Raw genomic sequence first — 23262 nt, 5'->3', positions numbered from 1 at the left:
GGCCACTTCTCTTTTTTCCGGCTGGTGGCACCAAATACACTTAACTCTTCCCAACTCCTTGCATGCCTTGGCAAATCCTGTGCAGTTTGGTTTGGATATCCTTTCCCACTGATGTAGAAATAATTGATTCTGACCCTTTCACATGCAGCTGTGACTTGCAGCAGGATCACCTGAACACACCCAGTTTGGTTGCACAGTGATATCTGATTTTGCTTGTTCTGTCCAGCTGCCTTTGCAGTGAGTCAGACATCTCTGAGCAACTCCATCTGCCTCCTGGCTTTCACTCCCAGGAAGTGGAGACCTAAGGAGACTCCCCTGTGGCCCACCCTAAGGTGTGGAGTGTGAAGTTAGCCCGAGGCGATGTCTGCTCTCATCTCCTTTCTTCTCCCCAGTGTAATGCTCGGATGGAAAGGATGACCTTGCTTATTTGGACAGGAATGAGCCTTTCTTGCTAAAAGTCTGAGGTTGGATTTTTTTCAGTTTAAACAATGCAAAGTGTAATGGTCCAAGTGTCAGGGTAGCTGCAGTGTTGGCTTTATAGTTACCAACTGAATCCACTCGGCTGCCTCCCCCAAGAGTTTGGTGACCTTTTTCTTTCTCCTCTATCCCCTTTCCCTGCTAATGAGAACTTCTGTGTGGACACTGAAAACTATATCTAAATGTGTCTGTGCCACTAACCAAATAATTCTTGACCTAATTAAGCAGAGCTTCCTTTGGCAAAAGCCCAACTGGCAGTGGCATGCCACTTTTGGGATAGTTTTCATAAACAGCTGTAATAAAAGCAGCTGCATTGCTTTGATGCTCTGTGTGAGGGCCTGGTAGAATCCTGCATGCTCATTACAGAGAGCCTCAGAGCTGGATTTCAGGGGCTGGTGCATGAAAATCTACGGAGAGGTTTCCCATTTGCCTGAAGTTACACGGGTGCTGCCCACAAGAAAAGACTGACTTGCTCTCTCTTAACGAGGCCTTTTCCTGTAATACTGGCTGCTGCTTTCACTGTTCAACAATTTTGGCCCACCACTTTCAGAGCTTGTGGGCTGGGCAGGTACTCCTGAAAGCACTCACCTGAACAACCACTTTTTTGTTGTTCTTTCTCTTGCCCAGGGAGACGCTCTGCTGCCTTTCTGTGATGCACTTACCCCTGTGGTCAGCTCAGGGCAGCTCACTCACGGTGACTCATGCTGGCTTGCAGTTCGTGATCCCTCGACCTCCATGACCCTAAACAATCTGAGCACAGAATGGGGTTTACCCTGGCATGAAAATGAGCATGGAGAGAAGGGTATCACGACTCCCAGGAACATATGGGCAGGCGGCTGCTGGGAGCTTTGGAGAAAAAGCAAGCAGTGCAGGGAGGACAGAGCCACCCTGTTTCCACAGCACCCCTGGCTTGGTAGCTGCTGACTTTCCCCCTGGCAGCTGCCCAGCTTCTCCATGGGAGATGTCCCTGTGGTCTCCCTAGGCACAGGAGCTTTCTTCAGTGCATTCAGTGGGGAAATGCTGAGAAGAAGTTTCGCACGTTGGATGTCTGAGTTGCAAACTCTCTGACCACGAGAGAAGCTGGACCCTGTGCAGCTGCCTGCTACCCTGCAAAATAGGAACTGTGATACTTAGTGCCTTTATATACCTCAGTAAGTGCTATGATAATAAAATGTGTATTTTTAATCCTACAGCTGCCTCTGGCAGTGTCACAGAGACCCATTATTTGCCTGGGAGAGATGGGGACTCCCGGTCAAATTAGGTATATTCTCTTGTCAAAGGACTCCTGTATATTCTCTGTATTCCATTATTGTCCTGATTTGTGATAGGGGCTTACGTTCTGTCTTATGATAGGTTATACTTGAACAACTTGCACAAAACTTTAATAAAGGTTTTCCTTGTGGAATGTGGTCCCTGTTCCTCTCTGACCATACCCGATATACAATGTACTCCTGAAGTTAGTTATCAGTTTTTGCACAAACTAGAGCTGTACTGCTGGTAAAAAAGTTCCAGATGAAGCAGAAAATGAAAGAGTTTTAAGCAAAATACAGAAATATTCACTCCACATGAAACCTGTTAACTACTAGTTTCAAGACTGTCACTTTTAAACAGCCGAGTGTCTTGGGTTAGGTGTTTCTGCTACATGGAGAATTTGAGTAAGCACTTCTAACGCCAGGAATTCTGCCAAAGCAGGTTTAATACTCCTACGTATGCAAAAAAACTGTGGTCTTGGGAGAAACAGATGCTGCAGCAGAGCAGTTGTGAGAGCAGGGCTAGGCTGCATCACAGATTTCAGTTCCATTTCGGTAACAGCTGCTTAGAAAAGATATTTGGAACATCGTAAAAAATGCTGTTGGTTTTTTATGTATTCGTCAAGCTGATGTGATCTGGACCCCAGACTGGCTGAGGGTCTTTGAGGAATGATGGCTCTGGGGCCAGCCACAGGTTTTACCATTTCCTCCTGCTACCAAGAGTGACTATGCTGTGAAATTGATACGATGTAACATACAGGTTTTCTTCCTGATTAACCAAATGGATGCATCTTGCTGCAATTATCATCCTTCATTTAGCATTTCAAGGCCACTTACCCCTTTCCGCAGGCACCGACTGTCTGAGGGCTGAGTGCAGTCACTCCTGGCCGTACCCTCCAGGCAGTGACAGTGCCTCCCAGCCCTGCCTGTCAGAGCGCTGATTCACTCACCGATCCCACCCATCCTGTCTCACCCCTCACCCTGGCCCTTCTCATGCATTCATGAGGAGAATGCCTTTCCCCGGGTCCTGGGAGTGGGGTTGGGGTAGCCCCTACCCCGGGTAGGTTGGTGCTTGTGTGCTGCAGGGATGGAGCTGGTGCAAGGCTGAAGCAGAGACCAAGCTGTGCTCGAATGTCTACCTGTCAGCACCTTCCTGGTGGTGAAGCACCTCCATGGGAGCATCTGCCCGGGTGGGAGGCAGGCATAGGGCCAGGGAGGAGGGCAGGGGCACAATGGGGCACATACATGGGTGAGGAGCTGGAGGAAAGGAGGGGAGCAAGGGCTGTAACCCTGGTTGGGCAGTGGGGCGATTCCTGCAGCGCTGACCTACATGTCTGTGGCGAAGAGAAAGCTGTGGGTTTACCACGGGTTTAAGCTCAGCGTGGCATGTGTTCCTGCCCCACTCTGACAGCACTGACTTTGGCAGGGTGAACACAGATATTTTAATTACTTCATATTTTATGCTCTTTTGTTTCCTTTTTTTTAGTTTGGTTTCTTTTTAGGTGACTGTGAAATTAGCTATACTTCATAGGGAAGCCTGGAATGAAGGTTTTGCAAAGCATAAAGTGTCTTTTTACTATTATTACTATGTTATGTACTTTTTAAAGACACCATTTGGTTTTCAAGGTGCTCCTTCTGCCTTCCCCCTCCCCTTCTCCCATTATTTGTAATCCAAAAGGTCCTTATGGTTGTTTACTACACTGTGGTTACAGTAGCTTTGTGCGTGTGTGTGGATGTAGAGGCTTTGTTTGTCCACCTCTCATCCCATTACATTCTTCAGTATAAAGTTGTTCTCACTCCCACCCCAGCAAACCCTTTGGGCCTAATCCTGCCTTCTCTTCCCTCCCTCCCTCCCTCCCTCCCTCCCCTTTTAACCACTGATTTATAAAATGTTGGTTATTGGTTTCTGGTACATGCTAGGTGAAGAGACCCACTGTGTATATTAGGGTGTCCAGTGCCATCTAAGATGTTCTGCTGGAACAGAAGGTTTGGCTGAGGCAAGCTCCTAGGGAATTGTTCCCCTGCCCTGCCCAGGTGTCTTGGATGCTCAAGGATCCCTCCAATGGCACCAGATGCCTCAGTATGCAACAGGATTTGTTCCCAGCATATGAGTCTACATGAAGTGTCCACACCTAAACAGAGGTGGTTTTAAACCGGGGTGGTGTGTCCCCCATAGCCTTGCTGGTGGGGTGTACCTGTGTGGCCCTTGTGGGGGTATCCCTTCTCCAAGGGGCCAGTGGGGGCCATGCAACACTTCACAGAAATGTGGGGTGGGTCACCTTGAACACCCTCATCAGACCTCTGGACTTTTGGTTCCCTGCATGTGGCAGGGGTGGCACGTGGGGTAGGGCTGCACGACAGACCCTTTTCCAGCAGAATGTGAACTTGTATGACTCCCAAACTGGGATGAATAATCAAACTCTTAGTTCTCATGAGACACATGATGTTTCAAGGAAACAGGAGACATCATGTGAATTTTGGAGTACTTAAAATGGTGAGATTTTATACAAAAAGGCTTTTCAAGAGCCAAATGGCCCAGTTGAAAGAGATCAGTGTATAGCTTGGACCTCTGATAGGGGTGAACTCTGCTCCATTCATCCCATCCCTCCATGCAGGGGGTTGGAATTGACTCTGTGATTTGCATTGAGTTTTCCCATCCTCAGCTCCTCAGCCGAGCTTCAGCCCTCTGTAATTCTTGCTTATTGAGCAAGTGCTCTGATTGTTGTACCAGCCTCTGGATCCAGTTCACACACAGATGTGGAGCAAGGAAAGCATCTAGGCAGACCCTCCAGACCCGAGCCCAGGCAACTGGGCTGAATCCTTCTCCAAGATCCCAGCCTGTATGAACAGATGGCCTCCCAAAATCTCTCCTCCTGAACTGATGCTGTGGGGGGAGAAATGGAAATACTTTCTGATGCTGCATTTCAGATGTCTTAGAGAAAGGGAGATAAGGATTATACTGGGGAGGAAAGAGAGATCTTCATTCCCACCAGGGAACCTCTAATTTTGATCCTTCAGTTTAGACAAGGAATAGGGTCCCTATATTTGGGAGAAGAGAATATAGCTATGAATATAGCTGCGAAATGTGCTGTCATCCTCTCCCTTGCTGGCCAGGCTGGCTAGTGCTTTCTGCCACTACCTGTGTGTGTTCCCTTGCCATAACACTTCCCTTCTTACAGTTTCCATTAGCCCTCAGTAAGCAGTTGTATGTCTTTGGGGATCTTACTTTACTTTGGGACCTGACACCTGCAACTGTTCTGCTTCCCTGACACTGAGGAAAGCTCTTTGACAGGAGCAGACAGTGGCCTTGCAGCCTGAGAAGGCACAGCCAACGTCACCTGTAAGGAGAGGGACCTCAGCAGGCTTGGCCAATTCCTCACCAGTCCCCACCAGTGACATTCCTCTGCAGCAGTCAGGCACTGGGGCAGCTCTGTGCTGCTGTGGGTACGATCTGCAGGCAGTACCTGGAGCGAGTGTTTGTGAAACCGAAGCGTGTGAACCTGCCCTGTGAACAGCAGACAAGCAGGCTGCCTTCCCCGCCGCCTCCCCTGCCTGAGCACTGCTGTGCTGGGGAAGGGCTGCCTCCCTCCCCGAGGCTGGGCTGGGAAGAGATCCAGCAGCCAGGCTGAGGAAGGGCTGTGGTGCTGTGCGGCTGCCAGGAAATCTGAACCCTCCAGGCAGGTCTGAAGCTCGAACGAAGCTCGTTAGGGCTCAGCTATGTAAGGGGTTTCTCCCCGTCCGATGGTCTCGTACACCACCTGGGTCACTTGCAATGTGCCCCAGCTCTTGTTTGCAGATCTAGGGAGTTTAGGGTTGGGTAGCAAGCAGAGGAGGAAGAAACAGAGTGTGCCCTGAGTACTGATGCTGGTGAGAGGGTGAACGTTTTATTCCAGTGTTTGTTCTTACTAATAAAAGGAAGAGGGTCTTCCTGCATTTTTATAAAGCCTCTGGAAAGTTTCCAGTCTGATAATGATGGGGGAATGCTGCTCCCAAGATACATTTTGCATTAAGTGAGTCTGGGAGAATAGAAGTGGAGACAAGGATCTCAGGCACAGAACCTACCCACTCCCACCTGCGTGCTTTAGGAGTCATGCTCCATCTTGTGCTCTTTGTGACGCAATGAATGGTTCAAGCTGTGCTAAAAGCCCAGCCCAAATTCAGGAGTAGAAAGTGAACCCGCCCAGCTCCTTGTGGTTAGGAAAATGCCTGTGAAGTGAGGGAGGTAGGTTCAAAACCCTGAGGCTGGTAAAGGAAACTAATTCAAGCATCTCGTTTGCTGGGCAAGCTCCCTAACCACATAGCGAGCCTGCAGAGGGAGCAGGCTCTGTCCAACAGAGAAAACGCTCCTGCACCACCTCACTGAGGAGCACCAACAGTTCTGTTAAATCCCTGAGCTTGGTCTTCCCTACCACTACCTGCCTGGATGCAGGGTGGTCACTCCCCCACACCACAGCCTCTGTGTTCTGCCACCTAATGTGTGATGTTGGGATCTGGTTCATTCTCCTGACTAAAGCAGTCACCTCCTTTCCTGCACCAGCTTGGGAAAGCCCATGTCCTGTACCGGCTCTGGAGGGCTGTCAACACTGGACGGACGTCCTTCCCTCCTTTTAACATGCGACTCTTTCTGTGACAAGTGCTGGTTTTTAACCCCTTCTGATGACGGAGCTGGGGAGGCCTGGGCTGCTCTGCTGCACAGGAGAGCCAACACCCCAGGCTCACTCTGCAGCATCTCACAGATTGTCTCTTCCTGGGTGGCAGGATCTACACTTGCCAAGTTCTCCCACACCTCCAACACCAGGAACCAAGCACAGCCCCAAGAAGGATACATCCCTAACAGGAACCAAGCTTCCTCATTCCCAAGCCACGAGGTGCTTGAATCAGCATCCTTTGGGCACAGATAGTGCTTGTGTATCTGAAACTCTTTGGGCAGAGTAAAGCACTGCCTGTAGCTCATCACAGCATCAGTGCTGCCCACAGACTATTGAGACTTCAGGTGGTACCAGCAGCTTGGTACAATGTGAGCCACCACGTTAGCAAACCAACAGCCACTGCTGCCCTGCCGTGGGCTGCGACAGCTCAGATCAGCCAGCTCATGTGTTCCCCTTTCCTTACTCAACAGAGAACTGTGTCACCACAAGGGCAGGATCTGCTGCTCTCAGGACACGCGGTGCCCAGCCGCTGCTCCACACAGAATTTCGCACCAGAGCGCTGCGGCTGCCCTGACTGCAGGGGCAAAGTGCTGCTCTGTAGTTTACCCTGGGTTTCCCCCTAGGCGCATGACTTACATTTAATCTGCACTTTTAATGACCAGTCACTAGATCTTAAAATGCTTTTGCAATCATTGTCTCAGCTTTACTTCCCCAAATGACATAGTGGAAGTTGTCACCCCAATGTTAAACCGTTTTCCGAGTTACTGGAATGCTGAGCATCATTCTCATGGAGCCCAACCCCACTGCTGTGTTACTACACATGAGCCATGAGCATCTCTTCAAATGCCTGTTCCTTACAGCAGAGGGAACAGTGCTAAATCGGTTTCTGAATTTCCATCAGCACTTTCAAACATCTAGGCACCATGACCCCAGAACCTCAATTTTCTCCATGTTCTGATGGAAAAGTCAGGGATGGAGGGATGGGCATTATGACTGTTCTGTCCACAGGTGCCCCCTTAGGTATTTCCCACCAGGCTTGCTTCCTGTGCCGGAAGTCCACTCCACACCTTCAGCTAAAAATGGTCTTTTGAAAAAACTAGGCAGTAACAGAAATGAGTGTGGATCCAGGGATGACACAGAGCTAACAATTTCTTGTCTCATTTGAAAGCTAACCCTCTCAAATGCTCCAGAACTCATCCTGGATCCAGGGATGTATGAAGAAACTGTCACAAGGCTGTAGCCTTAACTAGACATCAGTAAAACCTTTTTATAAAACAGGAAGGTTTAGCTGCTCAGAGCCACCCTCTGGAAATTTAATGATCTAATCCAGGGTTCTTCAGTAATTGCCCAATTCCCATCAGATCAAATGAGTGAGCACCTTCCCAAAGCTGAGATTCACAGATACAGGTAAGTCAGATAACTGAGAATATGGCTGGTTTCCTACAGGAAAAACGCAAGACCAGATGTATTTCACACAGTGTTATTCACACATTTTCATTTTGATTTTTACAGTATATACATGTGAACATTACATTATTCAATACGAGCCACCTGGAGTCAAACCTAAACAAACTGGTCCGTAAACAATCTATATCAAAAAGCAATACTTGAGCAAAAAGTCTAGTGGTTCTACCCAAACCCTAAAATAGTTGAAAGGAAATCCAGTGATTTTCATGTTCCTGGATAGAATTTGTGCACAAATGATCTCAGGAGAGCAAGTGAAAGATTATACTCAAGATATTGAAAGCACCAAAGATGACAGTTACAGGACTGCTTAAATTCAACCATGGCATGAGTGCTGCAGGGACAAAGTACTGGGACATTATCAGATTCTGCCTGGACATCCCCGAAAGCCTGACGTACTGTCTTACGTGTTGAAGGAATGTCGGCTCTGTGGATTATAACACACGGCACAGGTACACAGGGTAAAGATAGTCACTGAGGAGAATTGATGTGTCCAAGGAAGTGGCTCAGAAGTCATCCTTTGGGCGACTATGGGAAAGCTCTGGCTCCAATGACAGGGTTGGTACCTCTGCAGAGGAATTTTGTGAACTGCCATGCAAAAACTACTTGGCAATTAGAATTGTGCTTACTCAAAATAACAAGGCCTACTACCTCACTTCATGCAGGCATTGGAAGTAGGCCAGAAGAAACTTTCCCATTTGCCTATTAATGAGTTATCACTACCATTAGAAACGCAGCACCTCAGATGTCTGCTTTAGTAACAGTTATGTAACCCTGGTATCAACAGTAACATGACAGAATTCCTCACACAAGTTTATACCACTACTGTTTTCTTTCTCATGATCACACCCCTACCAAAACAGCCTTTTATTTGATCAATGCTCAAGATGTTGTTTCCAAACTATCATGTTGATCAAAACTTTAGGTTAAGCCATCCAAATGAACATTTTACACAAAATACTTACTTCAACAACATACAAAGCACTTTCTTTATCTTTCAGAAACTGAATATACAAAGTAAGCTTTTTCCAAAATATTTCCATAGGCAAAGGATTAAAAAGGATTTTAATTATACACATATGGTCACAATTCTGCCTTAAAAAGATCATTGGGAAATGTACATAAGGCCGCTTGTATATGTACATCATCTTTATGTTACTGTTACAATGTCATATGTCCAGAGAAAAAAATCGACAGTTATCATACATATTTGCTTTACGCTGGGAGAAGGCTATTCAAAAATACAGTACTCTTCTGTACAAAAAAATCATGCCACATTTATTAAGATGGAAGAAGCATTGGTTTCTGTGATAACCAAATATTTCAGTCCACTTCTTACTATGCTTATTTATCCTGATTTAAAATTTGAACAGATTGATTTCCCAAAGTGTCCATATGAACAGAATCAACAGCTATGTTATAAACAAAACATAATGTTTCTCACAATAGATAAAAAGAAAGCCGGTTCATATTTTTGAAACCATATAAAGATAGAATTTTAAAAAAATCACTCTTGATTTGCTGAAATAAATTTACATTATACAACACTATATGCCAGGGGGAAAGAAGGGAATGGGGATATGAATATACACTAAAATGCAAATTTTTGTCCCAAAAAGGAGTAAAACAAATTACATTTACAGCATGAAGGTTTACAAATGTACATCTGTACAACCAAGGTAAGCATCACTACTAAATTAGCAAGGCTTTGTAATAAACATCGAAACGAGAGATTTGTTTTCAAACTGTAAACTTACACCTATTAACTACACGTATACAATGCATATATTTATAGGAAGCAAAAAGCTATCTGAATAGTTAATCAACCATGCTTAAATGTTGAGCTATCAAGTTTACTTTTCAGTGGCCCCTTCTCTTTATCATTACCTATTTTTCGCATCTACAGTGAGAAAGCAAAATAAATGCTCAACACTTTCAAATCCTTACAATTCTATATGCAAAATAAAAAAATACAAATCTCTACTCTTCCTGCGTTGTAAAACTGACTGTAAAGTTAATACAGGCTTTACTCCTTTTCCAACAGAGTACTTTGCTGAATGGAAGTACCACCATCATTTTAATCCTTCTACCTTGTACAACAATTACATATATAAGTATATACAGCACTTTATTTTTAATACATTGCTAGAGAAAACCTTAGGGCATGATTTAAAAAAACCTGTATCCACAGCAAGTGCCAAAACCTAGTATTTTAAAGTTTCCATTGTTTTGTTCTTCCCTACGTTAATTTGCTGTGCCCTTTTTGTTATTTGGATAGGATGTTGTGAACCACCAAAATACAACTTAACTTTTCAACATGTTAAATAATGTTTATGCAGCTGATCAATTTTAATCTGGTATAAAAGACTTCACACAAAGGGGAAAAATAAGGATTAATTCTATATACAACTCTATAAACCTGTTGTGCTATGATGCTGGGTAGACCTACCAGATTGCAAGCCAGTGTATTAAAAGAATACTGTACTTTTTCCCTTTAAAAACTATTTCAGTGACTTTACAAGGTAAAAATTTACAAAATATGTGACAGCTATTTTGATACAATTACATCATATACAGGCATTCTGTGCTTTGCCAGCCATCCAATCTGATAGGTCTCCGGATCAGGGCTGGAGATATTTTTTCTTTGTTTTCTAACAATTCACTCCCCAAAAATATACACAAGAATAAAAATTTTACAAATGGATGAACAAAGTCAATAAATAGATTTAAAAAAATCAGAACATTTAGAGTTAAGTTGTAGGTTTTGATAATTCACAATTTAATTTTTCTTCCATTTCTCTTTGTCTTTTACAGCATCCCATTTGGTGGTCCACCAATTGGCCCCAGATCAGCACTGTTCTTCAGGTAATACTTTTCCAGCTTGGCCAGAATGTGTTTGCCATAGGTGTATTTACGCAGAGTCGTGATGTGGGGTCGAATCTGTAATAAGAAACGTTTGGTTTTGTTAACATCCACAACACTTTCAAGTAGAAGTAACTACACTTTGAAAGAATTATGCAAAAAGATGCCAGAAGACAGAAGTATTTCAAAGTTTGGAAGTTTCTGGAAATATGCAAAACTGGTGATTTTGGCTCATCAAATAACTGATGTTCCTGCTGCAGGAAAAGGGAGGTAGTACTTTTGTGGGAGAGCCCTGTTGGTGACTGGGGGAAGCAGAGCTCCTGCAGGAATATCCTGGGCCCTGTGTTAAATAGCCTTGGGCCATTATGGCAACAACACTTTTCTCCATGTCTGGATATTCTTAAGTAGAAATGTGCTTCTATGCTAGGAAGCGTAGGAATCTCTTTAGGGGGAACTGCAGAATGGATTTATACCCACAACCAGAAAATAAAAAGAGAAACCTGTGTTTCTTCTGTTATATTAACAGTGATGACAGATACATTTTTCTGTTGAAAGTGTTTTCACATAAAAGCTGGCACAAAGACAGGAGATGAAATCCAACTTTTGAAACTTTCCTTTTTTAGCTCAGTGCTCAGAGATCTGAACGTTTTCTGCTTTGCCAAGCTCCACTGAATGCCACGGTTATACATCAAGTTCTAGATTATAGAAGCAGTGAGTCTTACACCTGCAGGGAAAGGTGCTCTGGCAGAAAAGCTCGCACAGATGGTATTTTTGCACCACCACAGCATGCACACACATACCTTGTGCATTATGATCTTCCTCTGGGCGGGCTCGGCCATGTCGATCATCTTCTGCACGACGTAGTTGGCGTACTGGTCCTTCATCATGGTGTATAAGGCACTGTGAGGGCCGTCGTTCTGGCAGCACACCTCGTCGATCAGCAGGGCGCGCTCGGCACGGGACGCGTGGGTCACGCATTTTTCTACCACGTTGCTGAAAAATAAGGCAAGTCCATGATGGGACTGGAGGTGTAACATTCTTTCAGGTAACCATTTTAAACCTATCTGGAAGTTTATCAGTTCTTCAGGGTTCTTAATGCCAGTAAAAAGTGTATTGCAAATGCATCAATTCCTCATTTCCAAATCTCCAGTCCGATGACTGAGGAAGTTACAAGATTATATATCCCTATTATTTCACCCATGTGAAAAGGTTATTTTCTGATACTTATTATTTTGTAGGAGAGACCTTTTCCACTGGACCTACATAGGTATACTGGACTTAAGGCTGCAGATGTGTTCTAGCACATCTATTTCGGTTGTGGGCCCTTTGAAAACACAACAGAGAAAGCCAAATATGTAGATTCCTGCTTTTTGAATAAATGCACTTTGCAGGAGCATGCCGACATCAGAGATTCCATCAAATATTCTTTTGTAGAGCAAGTCCCTAACCTTCCAGAAACTGGAAAGGCCATCAGCAAAATGATCCTGGTCCTAAATTTGTGCTTTAGAAATTAAACAAATTAGAGGATTATGAAGAGTTCTATTCAGGAAAAGAAAAATAAAATCCAGATAAACTAGTTTGCTAGCAATTTTTAAAACAAATGCCCCCATAATGTCACAAGGGATTTCCACTTCATTTTGGTGACAAGGCTAGTCTCACTAAATCACCCAGAATGAATTCTGAGGTCTATTTTTCCTTAGCAAAAGGCACATAATCCTTTCAGCAAAAATATTTCAGCAAAAAGCACGGAAGGATAAGTTTTGGGTTCTAAAGTCAGCATAGTTCAGGCCTCCTACAGCAGACTTTCAGACTAAGGCAGAAAATCCTTGTTAGACTGAACTACCACTTTTTAAAGCGAGCCTTGTTATACTTGCAAACTGCTAGACTGGATTGAGAGTCAGCAAGTCCCAACTTATCATCATCAGCACATCACCCAAGTTCCAGCAGAGCTTTTCACCTGGCTCTGGGCATCCTCACATGAAGGCTTGAAACCTGTTCCCTGCGCTTGCACGAAGTGAACAAAAGCCATATCCCATAAAGCCACAGAACCTCCTTTGTTTTGTTACAGAACATTTGCCTCTTCCCTTCCCCAAACCTAGTATAAAAATATCACTACCATTCATCTCTATAAAAGTACGAAATTATCAGGATGAAAGATACACAATAGAAAAAAAAAAATATTGCATCCCTTTTGTAACATATGAAACAAATCCAATACATTTACAAGGTTAATGAATCTTTAACATATGAAAGTTGTCCAGTACCTGGCAAATTTGTGCTGACTCAGAGCTAGAACTTTTCCTCTTATTTCTGAAACAATTTTGCTTTTGTCTTCAGGACGACCATGCTCCAGTACATGTTGAATAACGTAATTTCCATACTGATCCTGAAAATAAGATGACTTCAATTTTTTTTTGTGTTCATACCAAGTAATAAATACAGACAGCTTTTGTACATGAGCATTAAGTATGAAATTACTAATTGCATGAATATAAGGAAAATACAATAATGTCAACATTACAGTAGCAAAGTGATGCAAAACATACTTCATCAAGAATTACTTAATGGGCCACAAATTTTACATGAAAAATGTAAATAATCTGTAAAACCAGTGTTTTGCTAGAGTATCTTTTACGCTCTTAAAGAAAGAAGTCCTTAAATTTAAGATCATACTTTTTTAACAGCTGTAACATTCCCCTGAACACCAAGCTACAGTCAAAAGTGTAAGAAAAAGGCTTTTTATATCTTCTTTGCCTCCCAACTTCCAAATTCATTTTCATTAAAACTATGGAAGGAAAGAAAAACAAAAAATCAATGTCTACAAAACCAAAAAGAGAGGCAAACGCATTTAAACTAGGATACAGGAGTAAATTATGATAACAACAAAAAACTCTACAGTGCATTACAAACGAGTGTACGCGCACCAACCTGCACTAGCTGCTCTGTGTGTTGATGCAGTTCTTCTAAGATTGGCAAAGTCTGCTCAGCAGTGCAGTGCTCCAGAATACGCTGAATTACTCTACAACCATATGGATGAGTTGAAAGTACAAATACCTTGAAAATAGGATTGCAAACTGAAGTTAAACCAACCGAAGCTCACATCTATTGCAATTACTGTGTTCAAACTGGAACTGAACATACCAACTACTATTAAAAAAGTTTTGTCTGCCAAGACCAGAATTCCGTTTCCAGCAAAAGTCAGGAAAAGATGAAAAAGCAGGTTTTTGTGTGTCAAGGACTCCAGAAACCATGTAACTAAGAACCCAACTGTTCATTACAATGTTTCTAGCCTACACAGCTGCAAAGGAAAGCCTGGAAGCACCACCCTTAGTTAAGTGCTGTTCAACTTTCAGGCTTTCCTTTTTACTTAATTTTCAAATTTTAAGACTTTGACACTTATAAAAAGGAATTTGATAATGGTGGCTGATTTTCACCAATTTCATGTTCCAGCATACACAACAGGCTCCCAGTTACAAAGTTTGCAAATAACTACTCAAAACGTACAGCCAAATCTTGCTTATTCCTTCTGCTTGCTTCTCTAGAAGCTAGGTTTGTGGTTTGGGGATTAATTCCAAGAATTTCAGTGTTGGTCAGGACTGAACACAGAATCTTGTATGATTAGGCATCAATTCAAATGATGCAGGCAGGAGAAAATGGTAAGTAGTATCACATAAATGTATCATTTTTCATTTGCCATTTCATATTAGCTAATATTTTCTATATATAATTACTTGGCGCTCAGGATGGATGTTCAGTAAATAAACACACTCTCACTTTAGTCAAGGAGCTCTATTTACAGTTTAAAAAATGCATCTCATGTACCTCATACACACTTTTTGGTGTAAAAAGACACAACCGTAGAAACCTTGGTATGCAATTTAGTACTATGTACAACTATAATTCTGGTATTGCTGTTGTGTAAAATGAGAAAGATATTGTAGATTTTATGAGAAAATACACTTGGCCATCCATTAAAGTAAAATTTAGTTATATAGCCAAGTTAGTAAGATTTTTACAATTCTTCTCAAGACTATAAAAGTACACGCTTGTCTCAGAGGATTAAAATGTTATTTAGCTGCAGCATATTCACTAGCCTGCAGCACAATATCAATCTTATAGTAATAACTTTTTTTGGAAACAAAACAAAAACCCCAATCTGAAGTAAACAAATATGACACCCCCTTCACTCCACACTAGCCCATATGCAGGGAACAGATTAGTGTATTTCATCACTGCAGTTCCTTAAGGACTGACATTCATTGGGAAACACTGAAAGACACACGTGTAACACAAGCAACAGGAGAGGAAAATGTCATTTCTAACAAAAAATATATGCTAGAGAGCACATACTTTATTACTATATGAAAAATGGCCCTGACAAGAGTTGTGAAGGAAATGTGAAATGGTGTTATTACAAAACAGAAACACAAAGCCTGGGCACACGAGGTCCTTTGTATGTATTTATATGACACCCACTGTGTGTATTCATAATACATCCAAACAAGTCTTTCTAGAGCCTCCTCTCCCAACAAATTAATCTTTTTACAGCATGTTAACTGTCTCTCCAACAGCTTTTCCATGTCATCATCCCCTTTTTCATTCTACTTAAAATAACAAAGTGCCAAACACTATCTTGTACATGCAAATGATGGACAAAGACCTGCAAATCATCTTCTGTGAAATCTAAGCATCCTGCAAAGAGGAAATGAACCATTGACACTACCTGTCCTTTGAATGCATCAATGATGAACTGGAGTGACTGGGGCTGAACACACTCAATGCATTTTTGTACAACATGGTTTCCGTTTTGATCTTTCACGCATTTCAGAACATGGCCATCCAGCTCTTTCACCATTTCATTCTGGAAAAACAAAGATTATCCTTGTCTTTACGATGATATTTCCCCCCACTTAAACAAGGAAAAAGTTAATTTCATCCTGACTCCAATCTTCATATTCACTGGTGTTAACTGTGAACCTCAGTATTTTCATTTAAACAACTATTTTAGCCCATAGGATATTTCATGATGAAGGGAATAATAAACAATTTAATCAAGTAAAAAGATAGATACAATAAAAATAAATAAAATAAAATCAAATCATTGCTCTAACTTACAATTACCTGCTGGTCAGGTGAGATTGACTCGAGTGCTTTCTGGATAACACGACAGCCATACATCTGGAGGGCCAATGGCAGAACATGACCTCGGATGCGTGTTGCCAGGGCTAACTTTTGATCCAGACTTCCAAACTAAAAGAAAATAAATATGCTGTTAACAAATGAAGACATATTGCAGCATGCTGGAATTTACATGTCAGAGTAAGTATTTTCAAGATGTACGTGATTGTAATATTTGAATCATTTTTCACTTCGTTTTTTTGGTGGGTATAATTAGCAGAAGCTTTTCTTTTCTAAATGCAACATTTTGTAATATTCCATATCCAGTCACATACCTGCTATCAAATGCATGACCTTGAAAGACAACAGAAGAAATCTATGTAGTTTTCATTTGTCTGTCTGTAGGAATATTTAAGTGCAATGAGCCACTTCTTAAAATAAATTATACCAGGCACATGGATCACAGGTCATTATTAGGTATGAGTCCAAATCAGACTTTTCCTGCTATCTCAAAACTTGTACTGTCAGTGTATCTCACATCTTGTAAGAGAGGACACTGAAGTGACCACTGGGACAATCAGCTGCAGGCACAGTAATACTCCTGCAGCACTGCTGAGAACTGTCAAACTTCACACCTGTAGTCAGCTCTGAAGAAAGCGCGACCAACATCACCTGCCTACTTAAACATTGAACCGAGGTCCCCTTCTACAGGTAAGGCCATGCACGCTTTTTTCTGGACAGCTGTTCTGCAGAATTAAGATGAAAACACTCAACTGACAATGATTAACTGAGTATTCATCCAACTTAACATTATGAAAAAAACAGCAAATAATGACCCTTGAGCAAAATCAAGATCTTCCATATCATCATATGTCAGTGACACTTTTCAGAAGATATTTTGATTGGTTAACAAAAAAAAGTTAAAAAGTGAGCACATTGTTTCATAGATTACTCACTAAAAATGACATTCTTGTTTACAGCAAGTATCTTATTCCTTACTGGACATTTTCCAGCTTCACCTTCTCTCCGCCACTCTTTGATGTGGCCCTTGATTTAAAGTACACTATACTAGATACCCTTTCTACATATAACTTTTCCCAGGACACAGGTATTACTTTTTTCTTCTCTCTGCAAGCCAAATCTTGTAATTTTTTGATAAAGCCTTTTTTTACCACATATTTTTAAACAGAAAACAAATCTGTTTTAAATACTAGTTGTAGCAATATTGGCTGTATGTTATGATAGATACCCCTTACTCAAAATTCTTCTGCCTCAATATATTTTATGGGAGTTTCCTCATACAGTGCACTGGATAAAGTTCACACAGCTGTTTGAGTGCAAGGGTGTTTTCCAGACCCATTCTGTACCATGATCCAGTAACCAATAAAAAGCATCTTTCAAATATTTAAGTCCCCTGTCATCTCCTGAAAGTCTCTCTAAGTTCTGCTAAAAGGCTTGTGAAGCCTCAATGTGCAGCCTGTGCATTCACCAGTGTTCACCAATACATGCACCACCAGTGTAAGGAGAAACTGTGTCCATTATGACAAAAAGCACTGGATACAGAACAGAAAACATGTATGCAGAGTTACACACTTGGGCTCTGTGGAAGTCATGTAGAATTCTGCTATGGTGTTAAGAAAAAGACCAGTTAAATTTAATCAGATTTACAGCACTTCATTTGCATGTCCATCCATAGACTTAGTGCTATGCTTACCTCAAAGAACTTCTGTATTACATAGTTTCCAAACACATCAGTCATCAATTGATAGGCTGCTTGCAGGATCTCATTAAATACCATCTGGCGCTCAGCTGGAGTAGCTCGCTCCAGCTTCTGCTGTATAAATCTAAGGGCAAAAAAAGGTACATTATGCTTTGCATCAACAACAGGAAAACCTCTCAAACACTGTTTCAATGAGACACCTCAACACTCTAAAGAAAGCATTTATAAAATTTATTAAAATGAAAGTAGTGCCTTTGCATATAAAAGGATACATTTTTGTAAAATTGACTTAAAAACTTTCATTTGAAAAGCATTAAAGATGAAAAGAATAACAGTAACTAAGTACCTGATGATGTACTGACAAAAAAGTTTTACATTCCAGATGTCACATATTTTGTTTTCTTAATCAACGCCTTTTTTTGATACCTAAATACTAGAGTTTAAAAGTCTAATTATGAGGCTATTTCTACACTGAGAACTTCTACAGGCAGCTAAATTAGTACTACTTTTACAATGAAATTTTCTAGAGAAGGTCAGTGTGTGCTCCAATTAATGGCGTGCTTTGAATTAAGATGACAAGCACCTCATTCAAATGTTTGATGTTAATAAAGCAATATCAAAGCAGTGAAGTATTATTAACTAGTCTTATAAGAATTACCTAGAACCATGCTGGTCTTGGGAAAATTCAACAATATGTCCAAGAAGGTCCCTTAGCTGAAGATTAGGGAAACGATTGTTTCTGAAATCCTCTAGCAATCGGCTGCGTCCAGAAGGCATAATGTCAGACCTACTGTAGCGGAGGCGCGAAGGAGGGAAGAGCTGGCTGGTGGAGCTAAAGAGGCTGGAGGTGCTCGCCGCACTGCGATACTTGGCTTCGGCTCCGGGGGCTGCAGAAATATAGCGACCACTACCATTTGTCAGTCCTCCTACAAGGAAGCAGCTCTGTCAGCAACGGCCGTGAGGAAAACGAGCAACAGCAAAACAGCAAGTGCACTAAAACTACAGATACACCCTGGAGCCAAAGAAAACAACAGTGTTGTCTTGCTATTTACATTTACCTCATTATGGTTGCAGGAGTTAGATAGCTTTATCTTGCAATAAATAAAACCATTCTCCTCCTCATTTTTATTTTATGTGAGGGCACCAGGAAAAGAAATGTCATTAGAAGAATATATCAAGGCAGGTAAAGTGAGCACCCACTCAGCCTTACAGAAACTTTACAATTGAGTGGGCCTTAAGCTTAGTGGGCAGATTTCCACTTCATGAGTCATACTGGCTTATACCCTTGTTAGTAGTCTTGAAGTTAGCCAATTGTGTCAAAATAGACCATGAAATCTGAACTACCCTTCAGTCCCTACTGAGATACCTTTCCAACTTACAGCGTGTTAAGGGCATTTTTGGGGAGGCACGTGTGGTGCCTCTTGTCATGCTGTACCTGTCCTGCAGGTTATTTGATGACTTCAGCATCCCGAGCTTTCAATCTGGTACCTCTTCTAAGCACTAAATACGTCAAATTTCAAACCAGGTAACAAAAATACTCTACTTAATTCTCAAACAACCACAGATATATAAAATTGAAGCTCCTTTCAGAAACATGAAGTCCTTTCCTCGCTGCACAAACACTCATCACTCTCACTAACACTTCATCCTTCCTTACTTTTTAAGAACTGAATTGCCTTCCTATGTCAAGGGTCTACTCCTTTTCACTAGTGATTCCACCTACAGCTCTTGTCACCCCCCAGTCCTATGCATTTCTCCTCACACCCGGCACTCTGATCAGTTTGTGTCACTCTGAACTCCTCCAGCAGGCCTCTCCCCTCCACTTTACAACAGGCAGCAATTATCATAAAAAGCATCCAAAGCATCTTTCCCAACTGCTGTATTTTTTTAGAGGGATACCCTTACTATACTACAAGCAGAAATATTCAAAGACAATTCCCACACAAAAACCTCAATTCTACTACTAAAACCAAACTAAGCAAAGAAAAAACCAAACATTCCCTGAAAGTATTGACTATGAATTGGAAAAGGAAAGCATTTTGTTTCCCTGTCTAGAAAGTGACATTGTAATTAAAGCCCCTTCAAAATCAACAGAATAAATACCTACATTTGAATTTAAAACAAATTGCAGTATGTGCTGTTTGAATGGTGCTCTATTACAAACTTAATTAAAAAAAAAAGGCAAAAAAAGAAGAAAAAAAAAGAAAAAAAGAAAAAGAAAAAAGGTGACTGTGCCCCAGCCAAGCCTTCTCTTGGTTCCAAGTATTTATAAGGCCAGGCAACAACACTGTTACAGTGGACTGGCAATGTATTAATGGTAAAGTTATCTTTCTCAAAAGGTCAAATTCCAGTACCAGAACCTGAGATGTTAGTGCTCTGCAAGACACATCAAGCATCACATTGATTGCACTGTATGGTATTATGCCCTAAAATAGAAGTAATTAATATTTATTTTATAATTAGTCTTCAAAATTCGGTGACAAGCATCAATAAATACTTTATGCCCCACAATATCTTTTAAAAACCACTAGGTTTTCTTTTAAATTAAAGCCTCTTAATTCTTTACAGACAGGAAAATCAAGTTTTTGTAACTATCAGTTTTAGTTTCCATTGACAAACACTATTTTCAGAAAAGAACTGGCAGCAACATGGTACTAACAAACAAAAGAATAAAAAACCCCCAACATTCTGCAGGTGAAGCAGTATGCAGAGTGATGCTCTGCTGTAATTTCTCCTCTAGGAATGGCCTTCTAAAGAACAAAAAAAGTTATGCAGCTGAAATGATGGCATTTCTCATCTGGACTATGTAAACATATGAGTGCAATCCTGGCTTCCCTGTATCAGCTGTGCAGTAACACTATTTAATATCACGAGAGGGCACCAGAGCCCATCTGAAAGGAAGTTATAGGCTACTCTCCTGTTGCAGCATCTCTATTGCTCCACTGATCGCATGCTCAATTCTGTGCCAGAAACTAACAGGGCAGTTTTGATCATATGCTCACAGTCAACATATACAGTCACAGAATTGCACATGTGAATCAGGAATTGTTTCAGCTTGGTTTTTTTTAACTGAGCCTTCATCTCTAGAAATTAAATGCAACAATTTATCCAGAAACTAAAATAGAAATTAAGAAACATGGTAGCTTTTAACAAAAATGCTATATATGTGTAATATACATTTCCTGCTTAGAATTATCAAGCCTTTTTTCAGTCTAATTTGGGAACCATCACTTTTTAAGACTTGTAAGACAACTATGCTGCAACTGGGAGGCTCCTGTCTAGCCTGTGAAACTATTTCAGACAGTCACGTTAAGCAGGACAGTAACACAGGAAGGCTGTATTAAGAAAGCACATCCATTGTGCCTGTGATCTCAGAAGCACACAGAAAGCAGAACCTTGTAAAACACTGGACAATATTATAAAAAAGAGTCATTTAATAAGTAATTATCTTTTATTCTCTTTTAATCTTTAATTACAGAAATGTTACGGCTCAGTGGCAACCCTGAGATTTGAAAAATAGTAAAACTCCCAAAATATAAGCATATTGTCTTAGGTACTTATTACATGCAGACATAATTGTGAGTACAATGGCCTATTTTCTACTCCAAACTAGGAAAGTAACAGCCTAGGTCTTGTAAGTTATTTGGGGAACATACCCTACTGAATAAGGCACTGAAAAATTAAAACACTTATTAGACATTAGTATAGCCACATAGTTCCAAACTCTTGGGGAAAGAAGTGTGCATTTCATTCTTCAAATATCAATTAGCTATCACTTCTGATCTCATAAAACAAAGATCTCCAAAGCACTCAGTAGTATGAAGTTGTTCTACAATTTAATTGAACCTAAATCCCTGTGACTAATCCACAGGGAGGAAAAGGCATAGAGATATAAAGGGGATATAGATAATCTAAAACAAAGCCTAAGTTTCAAGGACACAAAGCATGTTAAATTACTGACTCCTTAACATAGGTAGCATATTATTATATGCTACAGAGAACATGAAAAAACATTAAAAACTAGATCTAGGCATATTTATTTTGACAGCATTAGTCTGTATTTATCAAAGCATCTTTTTGATTACTTTTAATAAAGACAGAAAATGTATCTACTGCATAGTAACTTATTTACATGTGTCAGCAGTATTTTCTAGTAAAACACTCGTGTATATAAATGTTTTGAACTTAATTTCTACAGAGTATTTTTTCATCTGTAAAAAAGGAGCTTCATCTCATCCTCAGATAAAAGTTTCATCTTCATATGGAAAATAGAATTATACATATCTATGTATATTTTAGGAATCATTGCAAGTGTTTATTATACCTGGTTTACTGAAGCCCTACAGAGGAGGGACACAGCAGAGGCAATGCAAAGCTCCCCATACTGCCTTGCCAAGGCGCCTTCCTTTACTCTTACCCAGAATGACCATCTCTGAAGGTAAAACATCAATCTGAACTGCTAACAAGCTTGGCTCACAACACACAGAAAATAATTACCTCCGAAAGCCCAGATTTTAGAAATCCTACCCTACACCAAAACTCTACTCTTAAAATGCTGCAATGTACCATCAAACAGGGTAAGGATTACCAATCTAAAAGGATTTTTTATGACAATGGAAAAACACTTCCTCCTGCAGTTCCTTGTACTTGGGAGTGAAAGGGTAGTTCAAATTCATGACCTTACTGCTCCAACTGATTACAGTAAAGAAGCAGTTACAGACAACTGACAAATCCCTTCAAATACAGGAAAACTGACACTAGCACAAAGTCATTAGCACATTGCTATTTTAGGATGTTGGAAAAAAGGTGGTGAGAAGAGATAAAAACAGTAAAATATCACAAATTTCTTGTAAAAGGGAAATCGTTCTTTTAAGCTACAAATTGCAGCAGTGTCTGACAAAGGGGTTATAAAACCATGCACCCTTTCCCAGTGTTGTGCTGTAGATTCTGGTGGCTGAAACAGGAGCAACCGAGTTTGATGCCCATTTTAAAACAGGAGTTAAACTTAGCTGAACCTGTTGATACAAGCAGGCAGGACAAGTTTGGAAGGTGGAGGGAGAGCTGCATTTGACAGGCATTATCAAAATACCAATGGAAACTGCATGCAGACATGAACTTACAATGTTCTACTCTGAAAAGTGACTGCATGATAAACATACCCTTCTTAAAATACACTCCCTGTTGATATCAGGTATAACTTCTCATTTGGTGAGAAAGCTTTTATTTTTTATTTTTTGTATCTGAGAACAAAACATGCTTCCAAGAGCAGCTGATGAACACACCAGAATAAATATAACAAGACTGACAACTGCAGAAATGGTCTTAAACTCTGAGATGGTGCACTTTGAATGTAACTGTGCAAAAATAAAGCACAGGGCAGAAAGGCTAAAAAAACACTGCATTTTTCTGCATTTTTTGTAAAAGCAAATATCCAGAAGATCTCACTTTCCCAATTTCAGGCTGATTTTGCAATGTAGCAAAACGTTTATCAGTAATCAAGGTCCACTTCACTTGGAAGACAAAGAGGACACAATGGAAGCCAACAAGCTTGTGTCAATTTTCAGAGTACAACTGTATATTCTGGCAGTTACACACTGATCTAGTACATGATTTTAACAAGCTATTAAGCTTAGTTCACACTGCCAAACAGTTCAAAATGGGTCAAAGTCAGTATTTAACAATTTCTGCTGATAGAGGCAATCCTCTATACTGATCACAGTCT

General features: G+C 41.0%; 1 protein-coding gene across 8 annotated transcripts in view; it reads right to left on the bottom strand.

Annotated features, from left to right (window-relative positions):
• Nucleotides 1-7842: 7842 nt before the first annotated feature.
• Nucleotides 7843-23262, bottom strand: part of PUM2 (pumilio RNA binding family member 2) — a 78637-nt gene continuing 63217 nt past the window's right edge. For 4 of the 8 annotated variants that reach the window (XM_032104068.1, XM_032104067.1, XM_032104062.1 and 1 more), the window contains 8 exons: nucleotides 18199-18466; nucleotides 17535-17664; nucleotides 15818-15952; nucleotides 15426-15563; nucleotides 13631-13756; nucleotides 12967-13088; nucleotides 11503-11695; nucleotides 10494-10780 (listed from right to left, as the gene is read on the bottom strand). In XM_032104068.1, the coding sequence (XP_031959959.1) occupies nucleotides 10649-10780; nucleotides 11503-11695; nucleotides 12967-13088; nucleotides 13631-13756; nucleotides 15426-15563; nucleotides 15818-15952; nucleotides 17535-17664; nucleotides 18199-18466 (1244 nt within the window). In that variant the 3' untranslated portion in view covers nucleotides 10494-10648. Of the gene's footprint in view, nucleotides 10781-11502; nucleotides 11696-12966; nucleotides 13089-13630; nucleotides 13757-15425; nucleotides 15564-15817; nucleotides 15953-17534; nucleotides 17665-18198; nucleotides 18467-23262 lie in introns of all 8 variants that reach the window. The other 4 variants (XM_032104063.1, XM_032104070.1, XM_032104066.1 and 1 more) reach the window with 2 other exon arrangements.

Source organism: Corvus moneduloides, chromosome 3, assembly GCF_009650955.1.
Source record: "Corvus moneduloides isolate bCorMon1 chromosome 3, bCorMon1.pri, whole genome shotgun sequence".
Lineage (NCBI taxonomy): Eukaryota > Metazoa > Chordata > Aves > Passeriformes > Corvidae > Corvus > Corvus moneduloides.
The sequence above is the reverse complement of the archived record's forward strand: the minus strand, read 5'-3'. Positions and strand labels throughout refer to the sequence as shown.